Source organism: Saccoglossus kowalevskii, chromosome 6, assembly GCF_978046115.1.
Source record: "Saccoglossus kowalevskii chromosome 6, keSacKowa6.1, whole genome shotgun sequence".
In the NCBI taxonomy this organism is placed as follows: Eukaryota; Metazoa; Hemichordata; class Enteropneusta; family Harrimaniidae; genus Saccoglossus; species Saccoglossus kowalevskii.
In genome coordinates this window covers 1355490-1375432 of record NC_140646.1, presented here as the reverse complement: position 1 = coordinate 1375432, position 19943 = coordinate 1355490, and the positions used below count along the sequence as shown (strand labels likewise).

General features: G+C 33.6%; 2 protein-coding genes across 3 annotated transcripts; one reads left to right on the top strand and one right to left on the bottom strand.

The window, feature by feature from the left end:
* Positions 1 to 19: 19 nt before the first annotated feature.
* On the top strand, positions 20 to 11239 carry LOC100377954 (GPI alpha-1,4-mannosyltransferase I, catalytic subunit-like). The gene is made up of 5 exons (XM_085499937.1): positions 20 to 349; positions 692 to 1254; positions 3853 to 4111; positions 10123 to 10224; positions 10920 to 11239. Exons 1-5 carry the CDS (start codon positions 200 to 202, stop codon positions 11115 to 11117), a joined length of 1272 nt encoding a protein of 423 aa, XP_085356063.1. The 5' UTR covers positions 20 to 199; the 3' UTR covers positions 11118 to 11239.
* A 1256-nt stretch (positions 11240 to 12495) lies between these two features.
* Positions 12496 to 19848, bottom strand: LOC100376527 (E3 ubiquitin-protein ligase RNF166-like). Of its 2 annotated transcripts, XM_002737114.4 has the most exons (7): positions 19782 to 19848; positions 19305 to 19564; positions 18725 to 18881; positions 18308 to 18414; positions 16997 to 17111; positions 16123 to 16230; positions 12496 to 13318 (listed from the first exon to the last, which is right to left on the bottom strand). In XM_002737114.4, exons 2-7 carry the CDS (start codon positions 19421 to 19423, stop codon positions 13250 to 13252), a joined length of 675 nt encoding a protein of 224 aa, XP_002737160.2. In that variant the 5' UTR covers positions 19424 to 19564; positions 19782 to 19848; the 3' UTR covers positions 12496 to 13249. The 2 variants fall into 2 exon arrangements, with proteins under 2 accessions (XP_002737160.2, XP_085356065.1); XM_085499939.1 differs by having other exon boundaries at positions 19305 to 19837.
* Between the last annotated feature and the right edge of the window lie 95 nt (positions 19849 to 19943).

Genomic DNA, 19943 nt, shown 5'->3' with positions numbered 1-19943 from the left:
CGAGGTCGTCACTGACCAATCACAACAAAGTTTTTTTCAAAATGGCGCCCATCATATTAAAATACATGTTTTCACTAGGTTTCAGCTTAACAACATGATTGCGTAAAACCTACTTTGTATTGATGCACGATCACCAACCGTTTTACCGAACCCACTATTTTACGAATTGTTCAGCGCTTCATTGTAGGTTTTTTACAATATGTGGGCGGTAAAACATTCCGTTTGTGCAGCAGTTCTCACCCGGCTTGTTTTGCTGTTGTATGGAGAGTGGCAAGATCGTACGATGCAAGTGAAATACACCGATGTTGATTACCACGTATTTACTGATGCTGCACGTTATGTGACACAGGTACGCAATAATCAAAATATTTTGAAAAGAAAACACATACATCCTCTTAAACTTGTATAAAATGACCACGCCCCCAAAGTTGAAATATATAATTGCTGGAGTCATATTACAGACGAGTCAACTTTGATACTGCCCTAATATATACATGTATTCCATTTATTTAGACATTTCACAGCGATGTTGTACTCACAACCTTTATTTTGAAAATCTGTTCTTTTATTTCATGTGTAGACCTAAAACTGAATGAACAGGTGTTCAATACTGTCAGAAAATATATCTTGTTTCCCAGAGAATTATGACTAATATTGAAGAGTATTTTATTTGCTTTACTTATATAAATAGGGTGAATCCCCATATGAACGAGCCACATACAGATACACACCATTGTTGGCATGGTTACTGACTCCGAATATCTACCTGTCTTCATCATTTGGAAAAGTTGTCTTCATCCTCTGTGATGTCATCACTGGTTATCTCATATACTGTATACTGACATTGCGGAAATGTCGCCATGACACAGCGCATATTTCATCACTCATATGGTTATTCAATCCACTGCCTATGACTGTTTCCAGTCGTGGAAATGCCGAGTCCATCATGTCTGCCTTAGTGTTACTCACAATTTACTGTTTGATGGTGAAAAAGACTAAGACATCAGCGTTCTGCTATGCCCTCTCGGTGCATGTGAAGATATATCCAGTCACATATGCTATTCCAATGTATTTTATTCTTAATGGAGATTTTAATATGGAAACACAAAAAATAGAAACTGACAATAAAAGGAAAAAAAGAACTAACCATCAGAACTTTCTAATGAAGATTTTTTGGCCAAACAAATTTCGATTGCAGTTTGTGTTTGTCTCAGTGTTAACCTTTGTAATTTCAACATGGCTAGCATACTATTGGTAAGTACTGTACCCAGTATTGTTTATTATAAGACACAGTGAAATATGATCTCATACTGAAAATACTTAAAGGGGATATTTGAGATCTATGAATGAATCCTGGAGATTAAAACAACTTGTATGTGTTGCAAAACGCCCTAAATATCGAGCATAAAACAGGCAGTGAAGTAGGCTTCAAACATCCACTTTGCATGGTGTTATTTCGCCTCTAGTGAATACTGATAATTGAACCAATTCATTCTACATGTAGTACGACAATCGCATAGAAGTGCTTCTATGAATGACCTTGTTTACTGACAATTTAAAAGTGTGAAATGTGAGATGTTGTGCATATGAATGCCATAATGGTTCATTTTAAGTTTCTAAAAATCCCAAATGAAAATTCATGTTGTTGTAGCAAAAAAACTAACCTGAAAGTGAAGACACATACAGCGTTCTAGCTATAGTAAACAGCGAGTAAATAAATATTGTACAAGTTAAAACTAAATTAGAAATATGCTAACATCACTTGAACAGTACTCATTTCGCCCAACTTACCACTTTTGAATCAACCACTTATCACTTAATTTCTGACCACACTGTATTTTCGACCAGAAAACTACCGCAATATTTCTTGTTTTATTCCTCTCGCTCGCTTATTGATAAGACCAGTCGCTCGCCCAAACACTGACCACTGGCACAGGAGTGGTCAAAATTGGTGGTTTTAATGATACAGTTTGAGTATTACCGGTAACTATTATTAATAAATTTAGAAAAACTCTTTAAATCTATACCACTTTGTATCGTTCATGAACGCAACTTGAACTGTGTCCAATATTAAATAAATTGAATTTGCGTAATTGTTATGAAAGCGATATATTACTATGTTGAAATTTTAGAGCCAGTACAATATTGTGAACAAATTTGAGTAATTAGAAAAGCAGTGCACTAAACAATCTTGAAATATACAAGTTTGCGTAATTACAGCACTGTCGAAAATAATAACAATTTTACAAGATCAATGCGCGGAGCATGGAAGAAAAAGATTGATAAGGTAACGTGCCAGTTCAGTGCGTGACTTGGGGTCAAACTTCGGTCATGATTACTAGTAACCGTGCTTCGGTCAACAAACATTAGATGTCAGCATTGCCGTGCAGTAAGTTTTGCAATGAAGTTACTACAATTCTCAGTGTCTTAAATACAAATGTGTGTGACTTTGGAATGTTTTCATTTTGAATATTTATTGCATCATCAAAAAAGATATGTATCAAATAGAAACCAAAACGTAATTTATGCCACATGTTACCGACTAAAATAAATTACTTGTTATTTGGCAGATTATTGTTTTCCCTGAATGATTGACCTAAACAGATGTATCTTTTGTGTTACATGTAATTTGTTAGTCCCCGTTCGAACGCAGTCCGAAAACGGGGACTTATGTTATGACCTCCATGCGTGCGTGCGTCTGGCCGGACCTGTATCTTAGAATTGCCTGGACCATTCACCAATCACAATCAAACTTCATACATACATCATACATGATATTATACATATACACATTAATTTGTTTCACTGTATGATTCAAGATGGCTAAATGGCAGCAATTTTTGTTCTAAAAATCACCAAAATCAAGCATTTCTTGGCTGTTTACACGATGGATTTTGTTCAAACTTGGTATATACGTTGGACATTATAGGACCTTGATGCACATCATTTTGTTTTCAGATAAGATTCAAAATGGCCGACTGGTGGCCATTGTGTTCTAATAAATGTGGTTCTACTAGTAGTGCCATATCTCTGACTTGCTGTGACTGATTATGTTCAAATTTTAAATATTCATTATACATCATGTCATAGATATACACATATATTGGTTTGACGATCCTATTAAAAATGGCTGAATGGTGGCCATTTTTGTGTTAAAAAACATCAAATATCAAGCATTTCTGGATGGATTTTGTTCAAACTTGGTACATACATTACATTACACATACATTACACATTACGGGTTCCTGATGCACGTTATTTTTTCCGTACGACTTCGTCCGCAAATCTAATTGCTTTGATATTATATATACTACATTGGCATACAGGTAGACCTCTCTCCGATTTGTTCATTTCGTGATGATTTTGTTCTTAAATTATCTAATTTTAATTAATATTTTTGATAAAAAGTTATAAAAAGTCTGATTGCTTTAATACTATACATATTGTTCATTTCCGAATGATATCTTCTGTTCTTTAATTGCAATGTGCATTGCTAACAGCGGAGCAATCTCAGCCGACAGGCTGCTAGTTTTTTAGATCAGATTCAGAATGGCTGACTAGTAGCCATTTTGTTTTAATGAAAGGGCTTCTAGAGCCATATCTCTGACATGCTTTGACTGACTATGTTCACATTTCATTATACATGTATTTAAATAATGCTGTTCCAGAGCAATATCTCTCAATACTCTCAGATACAAATGTTAATCATTTAAATGTTAAACAATCATCATATTCATATTCCTGACATGTTTATATTCCCGCTATATTACTGTAAACAAAATTATACATCTTAAATTTGATAACTAACAGGGACTGTGCCATGCATGGCTTGTTATTTTCTTTACTTGACAGGTATGGATTCAAAGCTATACAAGAAACCTATCTGTACCACATCACTAGAAAAGATATTCGTCATAACTTCTCTGTATACTTCTACATGTTATATTTGACTGCACAGTTGGACATTTCGTCATTTCTGGGAATTCTTAGTTTTCTCCCACAGTTAATTCTGCTTGTGGTGGCATCTTTGAAATATTATGAAGACATTCCATTCTGCTGTTTTGTTCATACTTTCATATTTGTTACTTTTAACAAAGTGTGCACTTCTCAGGTAGGTATTCTTAATGACTCCGATAATAAAATCACTGTCAACAAATCAAATCCCTTCTCTTCATTTGTATGAATATTTATAAACTCCAATGACAGTTGATTCCAACCAGCCAATCAATGAGCACAGGTTGCAATGACATCATTTAAAAATGTTCAGTGTTAAATTGTGAATTTTCTAAATATTTATTGAAATTTGATTTTTGTTATCAGTAAACCCATTCAGTTACCGGTATTGATAATTCAACAGGCTTCAATCATAAAAAAAATGTTGCACTATTTTAAAAAATCATGCAGTCATATAGCACTAATACATATTGGTAGTAATACTGACAGAAAAATATTCTCTCTAAAAGTAAACAGTATATTTACAAAGAATGTACATATTTTTTGAGATAAATAAATAAATTTTTCTAATTAACACAACTAATTTCAATCAGCAAACTAGGTAATTATATATTCCGAGAATATTGTTCACACTGTTGAACTGATGGCAGTGTTGTGTATAGCGATAGAGTGACACGGTTTTTTTGCAGCTCCTGAAAACTTCTGATTTCACTTCATTAGTATACACTCTAACTACTTTGAAGCCTGGAAATGAAATGCAATGACTGTGGCACAACTAGAAGCGTCTGTCTTGGCCAAGGAGACCTTGAACTTTGTAGGAAATGTGAGTTGAAGCGTTTTCCGAAAGATGCCTGTACTGGATCACCCAAGATGGCCGATGAAGGACACCAACACCAGCTTAAAGACATCATACCTACCCTGGAGGCTCTTGGCCGTAAAACCGACCATATACCATCATTGAAAAGGAAGGTTAGTGAATTACAGAAATCCGTTGATTACATCGACAATTTTTTTGAAGAGTACAAGGCACGCATGGAGGAAATTGTTAAAGAAAATCATGAGTTAAAAGCCAAACTCGAAACAGTACAAACCAACTTAGGTTCAGCCACTACTGAATTACAAGAATTACAACAATACACAAGGCGCAACAATCTGGAGATACATGGCATCCAGCAACAGCCAAATGAAGATACAGATAAGTTGGTTGTGCAAGTCGCGGACTCTGACGACATTGACGTAAGCCATCGCTTACCAGCAAAAACAGGCCCACGACCAGCACCTATTAAATAAATCATCAAAGGACATGAATATAGACCGCATTACAACAAATACCGTTTATATCAACGAGAACCTAACAGCTGCCAACAAACACCTCTTTCACAATGCGAACGTGGTCAGAAAACAGTGTGGATGGAAGTTTATATGGACAGTCGGCAGTAAGATTTATGTACGACGATGTGAGGGAACTAGTGCTCTAAGGATAACATCACTTAAAGATATTGAACGTATTCAACAACCGTCGACTGATGTTATCACCGCCGACTGCTAATACACATAAATATAATAAACGTTTAAGTCACAACCTGAACTATTATGGATACACAAAATGACAATGCCATCGTTAAGTATAACTGTAATTCTTACTCAGTTGACCAATTCAATTCACATTCTATCTTTTCAAATTTCTCGCATAATTTAATTCATTTTAATATCAGATCTTTATCTAAACATTTTGAGGAACTTATTGCTTTTTTGAGTGTCATAAAACATAATTTTCTTTTTCTTGGCCTGACCGAAACATGGCTGAATACAAACTCTAACTGCTCTCAATATAATTTATCATCTTATAATTTAATTACATGTAACCGTGACATTTCAAAAGGCGGAGACGTAGCACTGTATTTTCACGAATCCTTGACTTTTACCCGTATTAACACATTCAAAATTATGCACTGTGAATCGATCTTTGTGGAAACCCACATAAACAACAAAAAGATTATCATAAGTACCGTAAACCTAACACTCCATATCATGAATATTTTGACAGTTTAGAGCTATGTCTACACCAGTTGTCAGCCAAGGCTATTGATTCTATTATACTTGGCGACGTGAACATTGACACGTCTGTTGATTCCCCACCTGCCACTCACTACAACACTATTCTCAATTCGTACAATTTTTTCCAAATTATCAGCACACCTACTAGGGTCACTGATACTTCTAGTACTGCAATTGATCACGTTCTTACGAATGCATTCACACAGATATTAGCGACCATTTTCCCCTTATTGTAATTTTAAAAATTGTCAGCACGCTTTTAAAAAAGAGGATACGGTCTTGAAGTATGACTATACTAATTACAACCAATCCATGTTTATTGCAGACTTGAACGAGATATCTTGGCAGCCAGTGTATGATCACTCCGACCCTAGTGATGCATATAATACATTTTATGACTTATTTTATACGGTTTTGTGTAAGCATTTGCAGGTCAAATTAAACAAAAGGAAATTAAAACATCCATCTAAAGCATGGTTGTCAAAAGGTATAATTAAATCAGTTCAAGCCAACCACAAATTATTTGCCAAGATGAAAAAAAATCCTGGCAACTTTGAAAAGCAAACGAAATATAGAACATATAGAAACCTTTTGACTAAACTCCTCAAGTCAGCAAAGAAACGCTATTATTCAAATAAATTCAAGTCCGCGCATGGCAATACTAACACAACTTGGCGAGTAATAAATAATATTTTAAATAAATCAACTAAAACATCACCACGTACTTTAAATTCATTTAGTCAGTTGCCCTGTGAAAAAATCCTGACAGAAACAACAGATATTGTTGAAGAGTTTAACCATTTTTTCACCAATATCGGATCAAAACTCGGGGATAACATTACTGCCCCGGGTGACTTTACTGAATATTTAACTGGCAATTATCGTGACTCTTTTTATTTTCGTCCTGTGAATGAGAGCGATATATTCAATGAAATCACTGCCCTAGATCCTGGGAAATCAGTAGGACATGATGGTGTCCCCCCTAAAATTGTCTAGCATGCTAGCCATATCATTTCTCACCCCCTTGCCCACATTATCAATTGTTCAATTCGCCAAGGTATATTTCCTAATGCTCTTAAAATAGCGAAGGTCATTCCCATTTATAAAAAAGGTTCCGCAAATGATGTCAACAACTACCGCCCAATATCCATTCTACCTATTTTTAGCAAAGTATTCGAATCAATCCATACTCATTGATACTCAATTTGGCTTCTGTAAAAAACACAGTACAAAACTTGCCTTGGCTGACCTGGTGTCCGACATAGCTGACAAACTGGACCTCTGCCATATCACCTTTGGTATTTTTATTGATCTCAAAAAAGCCTTTGACACCATTAATCATGAAATACTGTGCTGCAAACTAGAACACTATGGTATTAGAGGTCTTCCTCTATTATGGTTTAAAAACTACTTTTGTAATCGCCAACAATTTGTATGTATTGAAAACACTTCATCTTTGCCACGACCTATTACCTGCAGGGTTCCGCAAGGGTCGATTCTAGGCCCAATCTTATTTTTATTATATATTAATGATATAGCCAACTCTACCAATTCCTTTCATTTTCGCCTATTTGCAGATGATACTAACCTATTTAAATTTATTCAAAACAATAAAATCAATCTCTCAGAAATTGATAATGATTTTCAAAGGGTTCGTGAATGGTGCAGTGCTTACAAACTTACTATTAATTTTGAAAAAACAAATTACATGATAATTTAAACACCACAACGATCGGTCACTACTGAGGGCAGCCTGGAAATTAACGGGTCACCGATAGAGGGCGTATATGTTGTCAATTACCTTGGCGTCTCCATTGACCAGAATATGTCATGGAAAGCCCACATTGATAAAATTTGCAAAGTTATGGCACCAAAAATTGGATTAATTTCACAACTACGTCATTTTGTACCTAGGAATATCCTAATTCTCTTATACAATTCCTTAATTCTACAACACATTACATATTGCCTGGAAATCTGGGGTAATACATATGCTACTCTACTGCAACCAATATATCTCTTACAGAAAAAAATAGTACGCCTCATCACTTTCTCTGATTCGTATTCCCATGCTGCTCCTCTTTTCAAAAAACTAAGAATACTAGACATTTTTTCACTCTGCAAGTTACAAACCTGTTTATTTGTCTTTGATCTCGGCAATAAATATTTTGTACATGATATTTACAACTATTTGGATCATTTGTCCCATAATTATCAAACCCGTTTAGCATGTAGCTTGAACTACTATACTCCAAAACTGAATCTTACACTCAACCAACACAGTCTTAAATACTCTGCAACAAAACATTGGAACTCTTTGCCTGATGCATTTAAAACCATCACTAAGAGACGTATATTTAAAGCAAAATTAAAAAACTATCTCGTAAAAATTTGATTTGTAATATTTTTTCTCTTTCTTTCTTTATTTGGAGATTTGTGTGATTAAACTATGAAATTATATATACAGGGGTTACGGACTCTACTAGTTCTGATGAACTACATCTGTAATCCCCACCAAAAAAAAGAAAAGTTATCTAAGTAGAATTCGTTATTTATTTATTTGTTTATTTATTTATTTAATTATTTATTTATTTATTTATTTATTTATTTATTTATTTATATGCATTTACTACCTGTGCAACTTCTACCTTTACCGTTGTTTTTTTGATAAAATAAATTTCATTCATTCATTCATTCACTTGACCCTTGAATCCTGTCCAAATATAGCCTGCAGATTGTTCTATATGCACTTTCACCAGTCTTCTTGATTGTATTCCTGTTTATTGTTAGCTCCCATGTGTGCAAAGCTTGGTTTGGTTTGGTTTAGTATGTCTGTCTGTCTGAGTTAGCAAAAATCTTGAAAACTGAAATTGTTACAATTTTAGTACATTGGAGTATTACGCATGCAAAAATGATTAGTTTAGGGACCATGTACATGCATAATAAGTAGCTAATTTGCTTATTAATTATTTCATTTCAGCCTGTTTCAGCAAACTTCAAAGAGAATTTTGATCAAATTTGGTTTTAAGGTACCTTGGGGTGACACGATTAGTTTTGGGGCCAAGTCCATGCATATTAAGTAGCTAATTTGTATATGTATTACTAGTATCTCATTTCAGCCTGTGTAAGCAAAATGTCAAAAACTTCCTAGTAAATTTTGATCAAATTAAGTACATTACAGTAAATTAAGTAATTAGGTACCTTGGGATAGTGTGCAGAGATGATTAGCTTTAGGGCCATGTCTATGCCTATTTGCATATTGGGGGTATCTTGCATATTATTATGTCTGTAATAATAATAATAATAATAAAGAGTATTTATATTGCGCTTAACCTAAATTAGCTCTAAGCACATAACAAAAAAGTAAATTTCAATTCAAATCAAATAGGTGAGTCTTCAACCTATTACAAAAAGAGTCATGAGAACTTGAGTGGCGGACATGATATGGTAGATTGTTCCAGGTAGCGGGGCCAATATAAGCAAATGTGCGTTCACTATATGTTTTGGTTGAATCGCATGTATATATAAGTATATAGTTGAAGTAGTTGTGATATGTATGATGGACCGGTGGCAGCTATGGAATCGTAACAAATAGTTCCAACTTTATAATGTATAAAAGATGTAATTGGTAACCAGTGCAGTGATTTTAGGAGTGGACTGACAAGATCCGATTTCTTTGATTTACAAATTAACCGGGCAGCTGCGTTTTGAACACGTTGTAGTTTGTTTGTGATAGTGAGAGGACAGCCGACCAGTAGACTATTACAATAATCTAGACAAGAGAGTACAAATGTCTTGGTAGCATCAGGGGTCAAATAATGGCGAATCAAACTTATTTGTCTTAGCTGAATGTATGCCGCCTTACACACATTTCTGACATGTTGAGACTGCTGTCTAATGTAACACCAAGATTTTTGACTGAAGTTACAAAAGGTATATGTGAACTGCCAACAGTAATTGAAGATGAAAATGAGCAATATTTAAAAAACTTCAGAATAAATTTTGATCAGATTTGCTTTATATACTGTTGGGAATTTTTATTTTCTAGATATGTTTTTATAAACAATATTGATTGCATATTTCATATTTACACATTTGTTTCATATGCAGTATTTTCTGTGGTATCTATGTTTATTGCCTTTGGTAATACCAACACTTCAGATGAAGATTCGCACAGCTCTAATGTTGATTGCATCATGGTTCTTTGGCCAGGTGAGACTTATAAATAATTTTTTGTCATACGTCAATGTGTACATTTGTATTCAGCATATTCTGATATGACTAGACTTGGTTCCAGTTCATCGCCTCTGTGTTACTGCGAGTCCGCCATAGATGCTCGTGAGTCATTTTAAGGTGTGAAAATAAACAATATTATCGAAAGTAAGTCATCAACAGTGAGTTGAATACTATTTTATGATCAAAGTGAAATCGGGAAGTATAATGTAATCCTGCTATGTTTCAAACAATTACATTTGAGGGCAGCATACAAAAGATAGTTGCGATGCAAGGTGAGGCAGGATACAGCTATGTCCTATCCTATCCTATCCTAAATGGCAATTTAATGCGCTATCTTGGTCGAACACAAGCACCTGAGGACCTTAACCAAGGTTCCCCCAAAGTCGCATTAGTGAATGAATTTCGGCCAGTGGAATTGGCCTTCCCATTGAGTCTGTGGCACACTCGCCCAGGGTAGGCGTTGACCCTTTTGATGTTCAGCCTAAGGTAGGATTTGAACTTGGGTCTACCGATCATGAGTCTGATGCGACAACCCCTATGCTACCTGTGACCGGTTCATTGATTAGATCGTAGCAATTACTGTTCTCATGAAATTCATATGGCCAGGAATATTTGACTCGTGATTTAAAAATTAATTTTTCTAATTCCTAGATTATATCATTGTCTTCTAGGCTTTGTGGTTGCTGCCAGCATTTTATCTGGAAATGGAAGGGTACAATACATTCATCTCTATCTTCTTAGCTGGCATTGCCTTCTTTATCATTAACATATTTATTCTGAACACAGTGATCAGAGCTTATATTCCATCACCGTTATTTCGAGGAGGAAGATTGACAACACTCACATACAGGAAGGAACAAATGGAATGATGCATTGTGGTAATTCAGAAGCATTATAAAAAATAGAAGTGGTGATTATTGATCAGTACGAATATATTTTACGACAGGAAGATCATACAATAAATATTGGGGTTACCGATATTTTATGTGAATTATTTTGATTTCATTAGAGTTTATTATTTTTCATATTTATTTCCATCCGAAAAATATAATAAATATAAATAAAGCTAATATAATATTGGCATCACCGTTTTACATGAAAACCAAACGATCAAGATTTTGTTTGGGAAAGCAAAACAATGGATTATGAAAGCGTATGAGTAAACCAAATAGAGATGTGTATAATACAAAAAAACAATGAAATACAAATTTTCTTTAAAGGCAACTAAATTGTCTGGGAAGTCTAGCAAGTTACTTGTTGCAGAGGAAAGCATGGGAAGGCCTGTAGTCATGAAAGGTTTTGAATGGAAAGGCAAAATATTTATAAGGAGATGATAGAATTTGGAATATGATAACATAGTCTGTGAGGACAGAGAAGACAGGAGCATTCAATGCAAAGTGTGGGAAATGCATCGTGAAGTAATTGAGTAAGCAAAACAAGTTTAAATTGGAAGTACATATCAATACAACAAAGTTGTACCAGTATAGGCAGGAAGACAAAACATGGACTGAAAAGCAAAACAAGTTTATTGGAAAACTGGGTTACCCTCCCAGCAGCCTTTCAGATAAAGCAAGAAAGTTAACTCTTAACGGGAAAGATAAACCACAAAAAGGCAAAAAAGTGGCCTGGGGGATTGAGAGTGTGGTAAATATTGCTTGAGGGCAAAAATGAATTTGAGAAGCAGGATATACCATAAAATCTGTATTAGAAGCCGCACCCATTATTTTTGAACAATGAGGCCCAAAAATTCATCATTTCTCGTACGTGTAGGTGCTCTAATAGAAGCCGCATCCTCTCTGCTGCATTGTACCATTTCAATAGAAGTTGCGGATTCTAATACTGATTTCACAGTAGTCTAAAAAGGAGAGTGAAGGTGGGAAAGTTGTAATAGTAAAGTAAGTAACTTTATTGATTTTGTATCCTTATTGGGATCTTGAAAATAATACAATAAAGAATGTTGTTTAAATAAACAGCTAGTTAAAAAAGTAATAGGCAGGAACTTGGTAGGCAAACAACAGAACTTGTTAGCAGAATGCAGTAAAATTGTCTGGTTTTATAGGTTAGTTTTGCAAGAAATTAAGGATATCTAGGAATACAGCGACAATTGTTCTGAAATCATGCAATGTTTTCATGTTTTTGTCACATTTCAGTAAGGGCAGAAATTTTATCCAGCAAGGCATTCAGTGTGTTGATTTGAGAACTTCAAGTTTTGCCAAAAAAGGAAAAAAGCTGTTTAAGAAAACACAGTTGAGAATTGGATAACATTTATTGTCATGAATACATTACATTATTTTGTTGACAAATTACAGTATCAGTAATTGTAAATAAATTGCTGGAAACTAATGCTTGTAATTGTAAGGTCAATGAAATTATTTCAATTATTGACTTTGTTATATGACTCAAAGTACAAATAACTTCAAATTTTTACATAATTAAAATACTTTTCAAGTCACCAATTATTCTGCTAGTAATTGAAGGTGATGTATCTACACAAACTTGCGTGTACATATAAACACTGAACTCTATACTTGATTTGTGATCATGATGGTATTTCATAATCAGTAACATCAACAGTTTATGATCATTAATATAACATACAAAATGGTCAATACAGTTAACAATTGATCTTTCTATTAATCTACTTTTTGCAAAGCACCTCCCACTAACTATTGTAATTATGAAATGACAAATTTAGTTTGTTTGGCAACAAATCCCAAGATATTGGAATACTGAAGCAAGCCTGCACTTGACGGAAACAAGATGGTGGTTTTTTATAACCAATTCAAACACTTATCATTGGTGTAACTATGCATTTAATTTGCATGTGCATTTAGATGTTTGCAACAATACATTCATTTCATAGGAGAAGGATCGTGTTAGATATGGTTTCCCATGAACTAACAAATACATGAAAATAAAGAGTACATTGTTACTACTTCTACACATACGAGGTGGTTGTATTTTAAGTTTTATGAAACATTCAATAGACTTGAGATCATTACTAGGATGATTCTTGTAGTGAAGCCTTCAGTGCAGCCTGTAACATTTCATCATCATCTTCTTCATAATCCTAGGAATGTAAATAAATGTTTGTTTTATTTATTGTTAATAATTACAGATATATTGCAAGTACAATGTACAATAATGAATTATTATGACACAATTTCTGACAGAAGCACTGTAATTCTATTTGCGTATGCGTAAAAATGGGCAAGAGTAGGACAAAAATATAACGAGCAGCCTGACGACTGAGATAGCTCTGCTGTTAGCAATGCACATTTCAATTAATCAAAAATATCATTAGAAAATGAACAATATGTATAGTATCAAAGCAATCAGACTTACTGTTTTCAACAAGAATTTGAAAATATTACTATTTACTGATAATGCCAAAAATAATCATTATCAAAGAAAGCTTAGAAAGAACTCCTGTGTGCTGAGAGTATTGGAGACACATTAAAAATTAATTCAAAATTACTTATACTTGAGATATTGATGGAAACGCAGAAAACTAATTATACAAATAAGGTAACTAATATGAACAGATTTAAGTGTAAAACTAATAAGGTCTGCACAATGTACCAAGTTTCATTGAAATGTGATTAGAACCAACAAATTATTAATTATTATGCTAATTAGATAATTAATATAAACAGATTTTAACCCAAAATTAATCAGGCTGTCTATTGTCCTAGAGCATTTATGTACCAAGTTTTATTCAAATGTGATGATCAATACTTGAGATATCAGTATTAATTAATTATGTTAATTAGGTGGTTAAGAAGCATAAATATTTACCAAAAACTAATATGGTGTATAGTCCTAGGTTCATTGAAATGTGATGGGTACTCTTTAAAAGTTTCATTAAAATCCAATGAGTGTTTTTTTAGATAGTGCAACAGCCATAAAACAGCAAAAAATTAACTAATTATGCAAATTAGGTAATTAATATGCACAATTATTTATCCCCAAATTAATCAGATCTCTGCATAGTCCTAGAAGAGCTATGTCGCAAGTCTCATTGAAATGTGATGATTAGTACCTGAGATACATTTGTATCAGGTGAAAAGCTAAAAATTAACTAATTATGCTAATAAGGTGATTAATATGCACAAATATTTACCCAAAAACTGATTAGGGGTCTGCACAGTCCTCAAGTAACTATGTACCAAATTTCATTGAAACGTGATCATTACTACTCGAAATATCAAAAGATGAAAATTAATTAATTATGCAAATTAGGTAATTAATATGTACTGATATTACCCTAAAAACTATCAGGTCTATCTATGTAAGTTTAATTAAAATGTGATGATTAGTACTTGAAATATCAGTGGAATTCAAAGCCGGAAATTGATTAATCATTATGCAAATTAGGTAATTAATATAAACAGGTTTTTACCAAAAACTAATCAAATCTGCGCATTAGTTCAGAGTATCCATGTGCCAAGTTTCATCGAAATCCAATGAGTGGTTCTTCAAATATCAGTGGAACAGTCATCGAACAGCTTAAAATCAGTTAATTATTATGCAAATTAGGTAATTAATATTCATAGATTTTTACCCAAAACTAATCAAATCTGCGCACTAGTTCAGAGCATCCATGTGCCAAGTTTCATCAAAATCCAATGAGTGGTTCTTCAGATATCAGTGGAACAGTCATGGAACAGCTAAAAATCAGCTAATTATCATGCAAATTAAGTAATTAATATTCATGAATTTTTACCAAAACCTAATCAACTCTGCGTATTATCCCAGAGCATCTATGTACTAAGTTTCACCAAAATTTGATTAGTGGTTTTTGAGATAACGATGGAACAAAAAAAGTGACATACATACAGACATACATACAGACAGGGTAACTGCAAAGACTCCCTTTTGTGCTTCGCACACGGGAGTCAAAAATTAGATAATTGAAGATATCATCACAAAATGAACAAATCTGAGAGAGGTCCAAAGGTAGTACCTATATATGTAATAACAACGCAATCTGACTTGCGATTTTTAACAAGAAATCGAAAATATCACTTTTTACCAAAAATGACAAAAATATTCACCAAAATTAGAGAATTGAAGATATCATCACGAAATGAATAAATCTGAGATAGGTCCACATGTAGTGCCTATATACATAATATCAAAGCAATCGAACTTGCGGTTTTTAACAAGAAGTCGAAAATATTACATTTACCAAAAATGACAAAAATATTCACCAAAATTAGAGAATTGAAGATATCATCATGAAATGAACAAATCTGAGAGAGGTCCACATGTAGTACCTATATATGTAATATCAAAGCAATTGGACTTGCGTTTTTTAACAAGAAGTCGAAAATATTACATTTACCAAAAATGACAAAAATATTCACCAATATTAGAGAATTAAAGATATCATTACAAAATGAACAAATCTGAGAGAGGTCCACATGTAGTACCTATATTATGTAATATCAAAGCAATTGGACTTGCGGTTATAACAAGAAGTCGATTGGATTAACAGTTCAAGAATCAGGAATTGTCTTTTTGTCTTTTTTGAAATAATTGGGTATATATCATTCCCCAAAAAATTACCGGTAATGTTAGATTCTTGAAGCGGTGGACTGCATGCTGTGTTTACATAATATATAGGGTACATTTTATAGTAGTAGTCAACTACTGGATGGGTTGGTGGCAAAATTCTTTATTTAAATACCCTGCAAAATGATAACCAATGAGTTAATTTTAAACTATTATACTGGATAAAACCACAGTCCTTATCATGAACTGTGCTAAAAAATATTGTAGAAAAGGATTTTACAAAATCATCCCAAAAATAATATGATGAATGGACGTCAAAAAAAAAGGAAATAGAAATGCTTCTGATATTTCACTTACCACATATGTCTCATACTCAAACTTATGTCTTAAGTTAAGATGGCTGATAAAATTGGAACTTCTTAAATTTGAATCACCCCATGGCATTGAGGCACAGATCGGACATACCTATGATAATATAAAGTAAAACATGGATGTGTAAATCAGATTTGATATCAGTAGCCTATAGTCATTTGTGAGTCCATTTTACTATAAATTATGGCATTTTTCAGTGAGAATTTTATTGAATTAAAAAAATTAATTATTTGTGAAGCAAGAGTTAGTGTGGTTTACCATATACCTTGTATTGCCAGGCCTTGTAACGCTATGAGAACCGTGCTATAATTTGCAAAATCATTCCTGGCTCTGTTTGATCATATTTGGAAAAACATATTTTTGATTCAAACTCAAATTAATATGCATTTGAGTGATTACACATCTGGTTCAAAAGAGTTAGATAATAGCAACTGAATGTTAGAAAGCTGGCGTGTCTTGTTGATGTTGTAGTATCAAAACACACAGAAATCAAACTGGAATGTTTGAATAAATTGTAGAAATAACATTAATAACTGACTTCACGGTTACTAAAAAAGTAACTGTGCTGACATAAATGAACCAGTGCCTCACAACAATTGCATTATTTTGTATGGAAATTATACGGCATATGATACAACCTTTATGGATTGGAATCACTGCTCGTATAGGGGTTTACGTTACGACAAAATCACAAAGACAGTTGCAAGTTCCCGTCTTTTCATTCACTAGTTCTTTTATTCGAGGGATAATTTTGCTCTATTAAAATTGAAGCATAATTTGAAATATTTTAAAATTTTCCACATTTTGTACTAGTCTCGTCCTAATAATATGCCATACACAATACAAGTTTATAACTTACCACTGATGATAGAACATTAGCGTGTTCATCGTTACAATGCTTGACCAGTGATGCTGAATCAAAATTCTTTAAATGACAGATCGGACATGCAAATGTTGATCGGTTAGGAAGATCGCTGGATAAAATGGAAAGCATACATCATGAGGGTGTATTATAGACATTCTCATCTAGTTTGGCAAAGTGGTAGATTTATGATATGCAAATTAGGTATTTTATAAATTAACACACTAGTTGTCCGCAGGGATATAAACAAAGAATTTTGCCACCAAGCTGGAGAGAACCCTATATAATCAACCTTTCATGTAGATATGGTGATTTTAAAGAATATATATTGTATTTGCTGTATTAAAAACACAGTTCTGAAAAGCATGCATAAACCAAAAATGTTTTTACTGGATACTGCATCATTAAAATATGAATTATTTTGACCATAGATACACCTCATTTACATCAACTAATGCCCTACTATGAGAGCAAATATGGCGCATCATGCACACCATTCCAAGTACAATATAAAGATGACATTTATGAAATGGTACACATTTCTGCATAATATATGATAGATTGTAAATTATTTATTCACGGTGTTCAAACAAAATTTTCCTCATGACATGCATAAACATAAATACAGGTATGTGGCAAAAAATTGCTTTACTAGTAAAACAATGAATATATATCATAACATTACATCAAAACAGACATAATTAGAAAACATTGCTCAGCATTGATGACTTTGACACCATGTTGTTGAAAGGATGGAAGTTCATCACAACCATATACAAATGCCACGAGTGACCTGATGGGTGGATAACTTCTTTGATTGGATAACTGCTTGACGCCGAGCCAGTACAAGCCCCACAGATTGACTAAGTTCTCCGTTACGAAGCTTTACATTTCTGTTGCATCTAAATTAATTCAACAATGAAATGAAAACAAGAGTACCTAGTTTTATGAATGTCTATTTGGGCGTAATTAGAATGTCAAAATTTTATTTTTTGGCAGATCTGGGTATTTTCTACAAATTGGAACAAAACATGTGTGTGCATGAATTCTCATTTAAAACTGCTAGATACCATGATGGCAAATATTACATCTGTTGGTGTCTATTGTTATTCAGGCAAAAAAAGGTTAATATTTTTTGAATGATTCTATTAATTAATGCACAAAAAAAAAAACATTTGTACCCTATTAAATCTCACTTTTCAAAAAGTAATTATTGTTACTACAGATTATTAACAGGGTTTTTACAGTATACCATATGTATGGTATAGCTACAGACTTGATATAAATAAATGACAAAAGTATACTTACTTAGGAATCTGTTGGGACGTCTCAGCTACTGGACTAAATTTTATATTGGGGGAATCCTTCACTTTAACACAGGTAGAATTATGGGACCTTAGTTTAGAATACATCATCTGAGAAAGACAATTAAAATAGTTACTGACAGTAATAAATATAGAAGCCATCTTTTTTCTGAAGAGTCAATGTTTCCTTGAAAACCATTTCCTCAACTGATATTTTTTGTCCATTTGGTTGAATGGCCATTTTGTTTTGGTATCCAAAGGTAAATTTAAACCAGAATTAAAAGAATAATTGTTTAAAATCACATCTTTTAAAAAAAAAAAAAATTGTCCTTAAAGCAGGAAAACATGTGAGTTTTGAAAGCAAGCTAAGCTAGCCTCAGCTAGCTAAATGGACTGTAAGGTGACACAAAAATGTACATACTACTGTTCCACAGCCTTTACAAGTAGTTTGAGTAGACGACATCCTGCGGTCTACTTCATTATTTCTCACTTTCCCTTTACAATCAAATGCTGCCCTGCAGACTGGGCACTGTGGTGCTGCAGTCGCTATGCATGGTTTTAGACATTCTCGACAGAACCTGTACAAAAAAAAATAATCATGATACAGACAACTGAAGTACCAAAATCACTTGTGACATTGTGCACATCAATAATGTTGAGGTACAATGGTGGCATAATTTCATTTTATAAGGTGGTTCTCGGGTATACGCCCACCTTTACTTATGACCAGGAAGTATGGTATAAATTGTATGTTTTGAATATCAGAAATGTAACGTTCTCACCTAAAAGTTTTAGATCATTACAAAATGTGCAAACAGGTAAAGGCAAACAATAACTGAGAGAAAAAGGCTTTCTATACAGGGCTTTGACTGGTAGATTATCCATTTGTGATGAGTAAACACAATGCCATATCAAAATAATTTCACAGGGATAACAACCTCTAATTAAGTATTTTTAAGATACGGGTATGCAAGTGTGAAATTTAAAAATGTTATACTAACGTGTGTCCACATGTAATTGTGACAGGTTTGCGGTATACTTCCAGACAAATCGAGCAAATAAAATTGTCATCCACCTTAGGTGGTACCAAACTCTCGCTGCGTGTAGCCATTCTGAACATTTGGTTGGGAAGAAAGTTGTCAAACTAGTAGTACCACTAGTAAGCTATGTCAAGGACAAGGCTAGATATTCGTCTTTACACGGTACATACAATCGTGTCCTCGACTATCGATAACTTTTCTCTTCTCCGATCTGCTGTCTCCTGCCTCGACAGGATAATAATGTAATGAGTTAAATATAATAATATAACGGTTGACCAATAAATAATAATATTAAAAAGGTTACTTCCGGGTACAGAAGGTGTGTAATAGTTGGCCAAACACAAATATAAATTCCCAAACCGACCAGAAAACACGATCTTCGAGAATAATGAAAACTGTAGATCCCCAAATTGCCCTAGAAAATAGATACATGTTTACCATGCGACATTAAAGTTTGTACGCAGTACGCGTTCTCGACATTTTGAAGGATTTCAGAGCTCGTATTGGCATTCGCAGCACACGATTCCCAAAACGTGAGTTTCCGATTTGTTTCTTTTTAAACTGTTTTGTGGAGAATAAAATAACATCGGAATGAGCGGA

Coding starts and splice junctions, on each gene's coding strand:
- LOC100377954 (XM_085499937.1), top strand. CDS start 200: ATGTGGGCGGTAAAACATTCCGTTTGTGCAGCAGTTCTCACCCGGCTT. Junction 350..691: donor CTGCACGTTATGTGACACAG/GTACGCAATAAT, acceptor TTATATAAATAG/GGTGAATCCCCATATGAACG. Junction 10,225..10,919: donor CATCATGGTTCTTTGGCCAG/GTGAGACTTATA, acceptor ATTGTCTTCTAG/GCTTTGTGGTTGCTGCCAGC.
- LOC100376527 (XM_002737114.4), bottom strand. CDS start 19,423: ATGTTCAGAATGGCTACACGCAGCGAGAGTTTGGTACCACCTAAGGTG. Junction 18,415..18,724: donor GTAAAGGCTGTGGAACAGTA/GTATGTACATTT, acceptor TGTCTTTCTCAG/ATGATGTATTCTAAACTAAG. Junction 13,319..16,122: donor TTGAGTATGAGACATATGTG/GTAAGTGAAATA, acceptor TTACATTCCTAG/GATTATGAAGAAGATGATGA.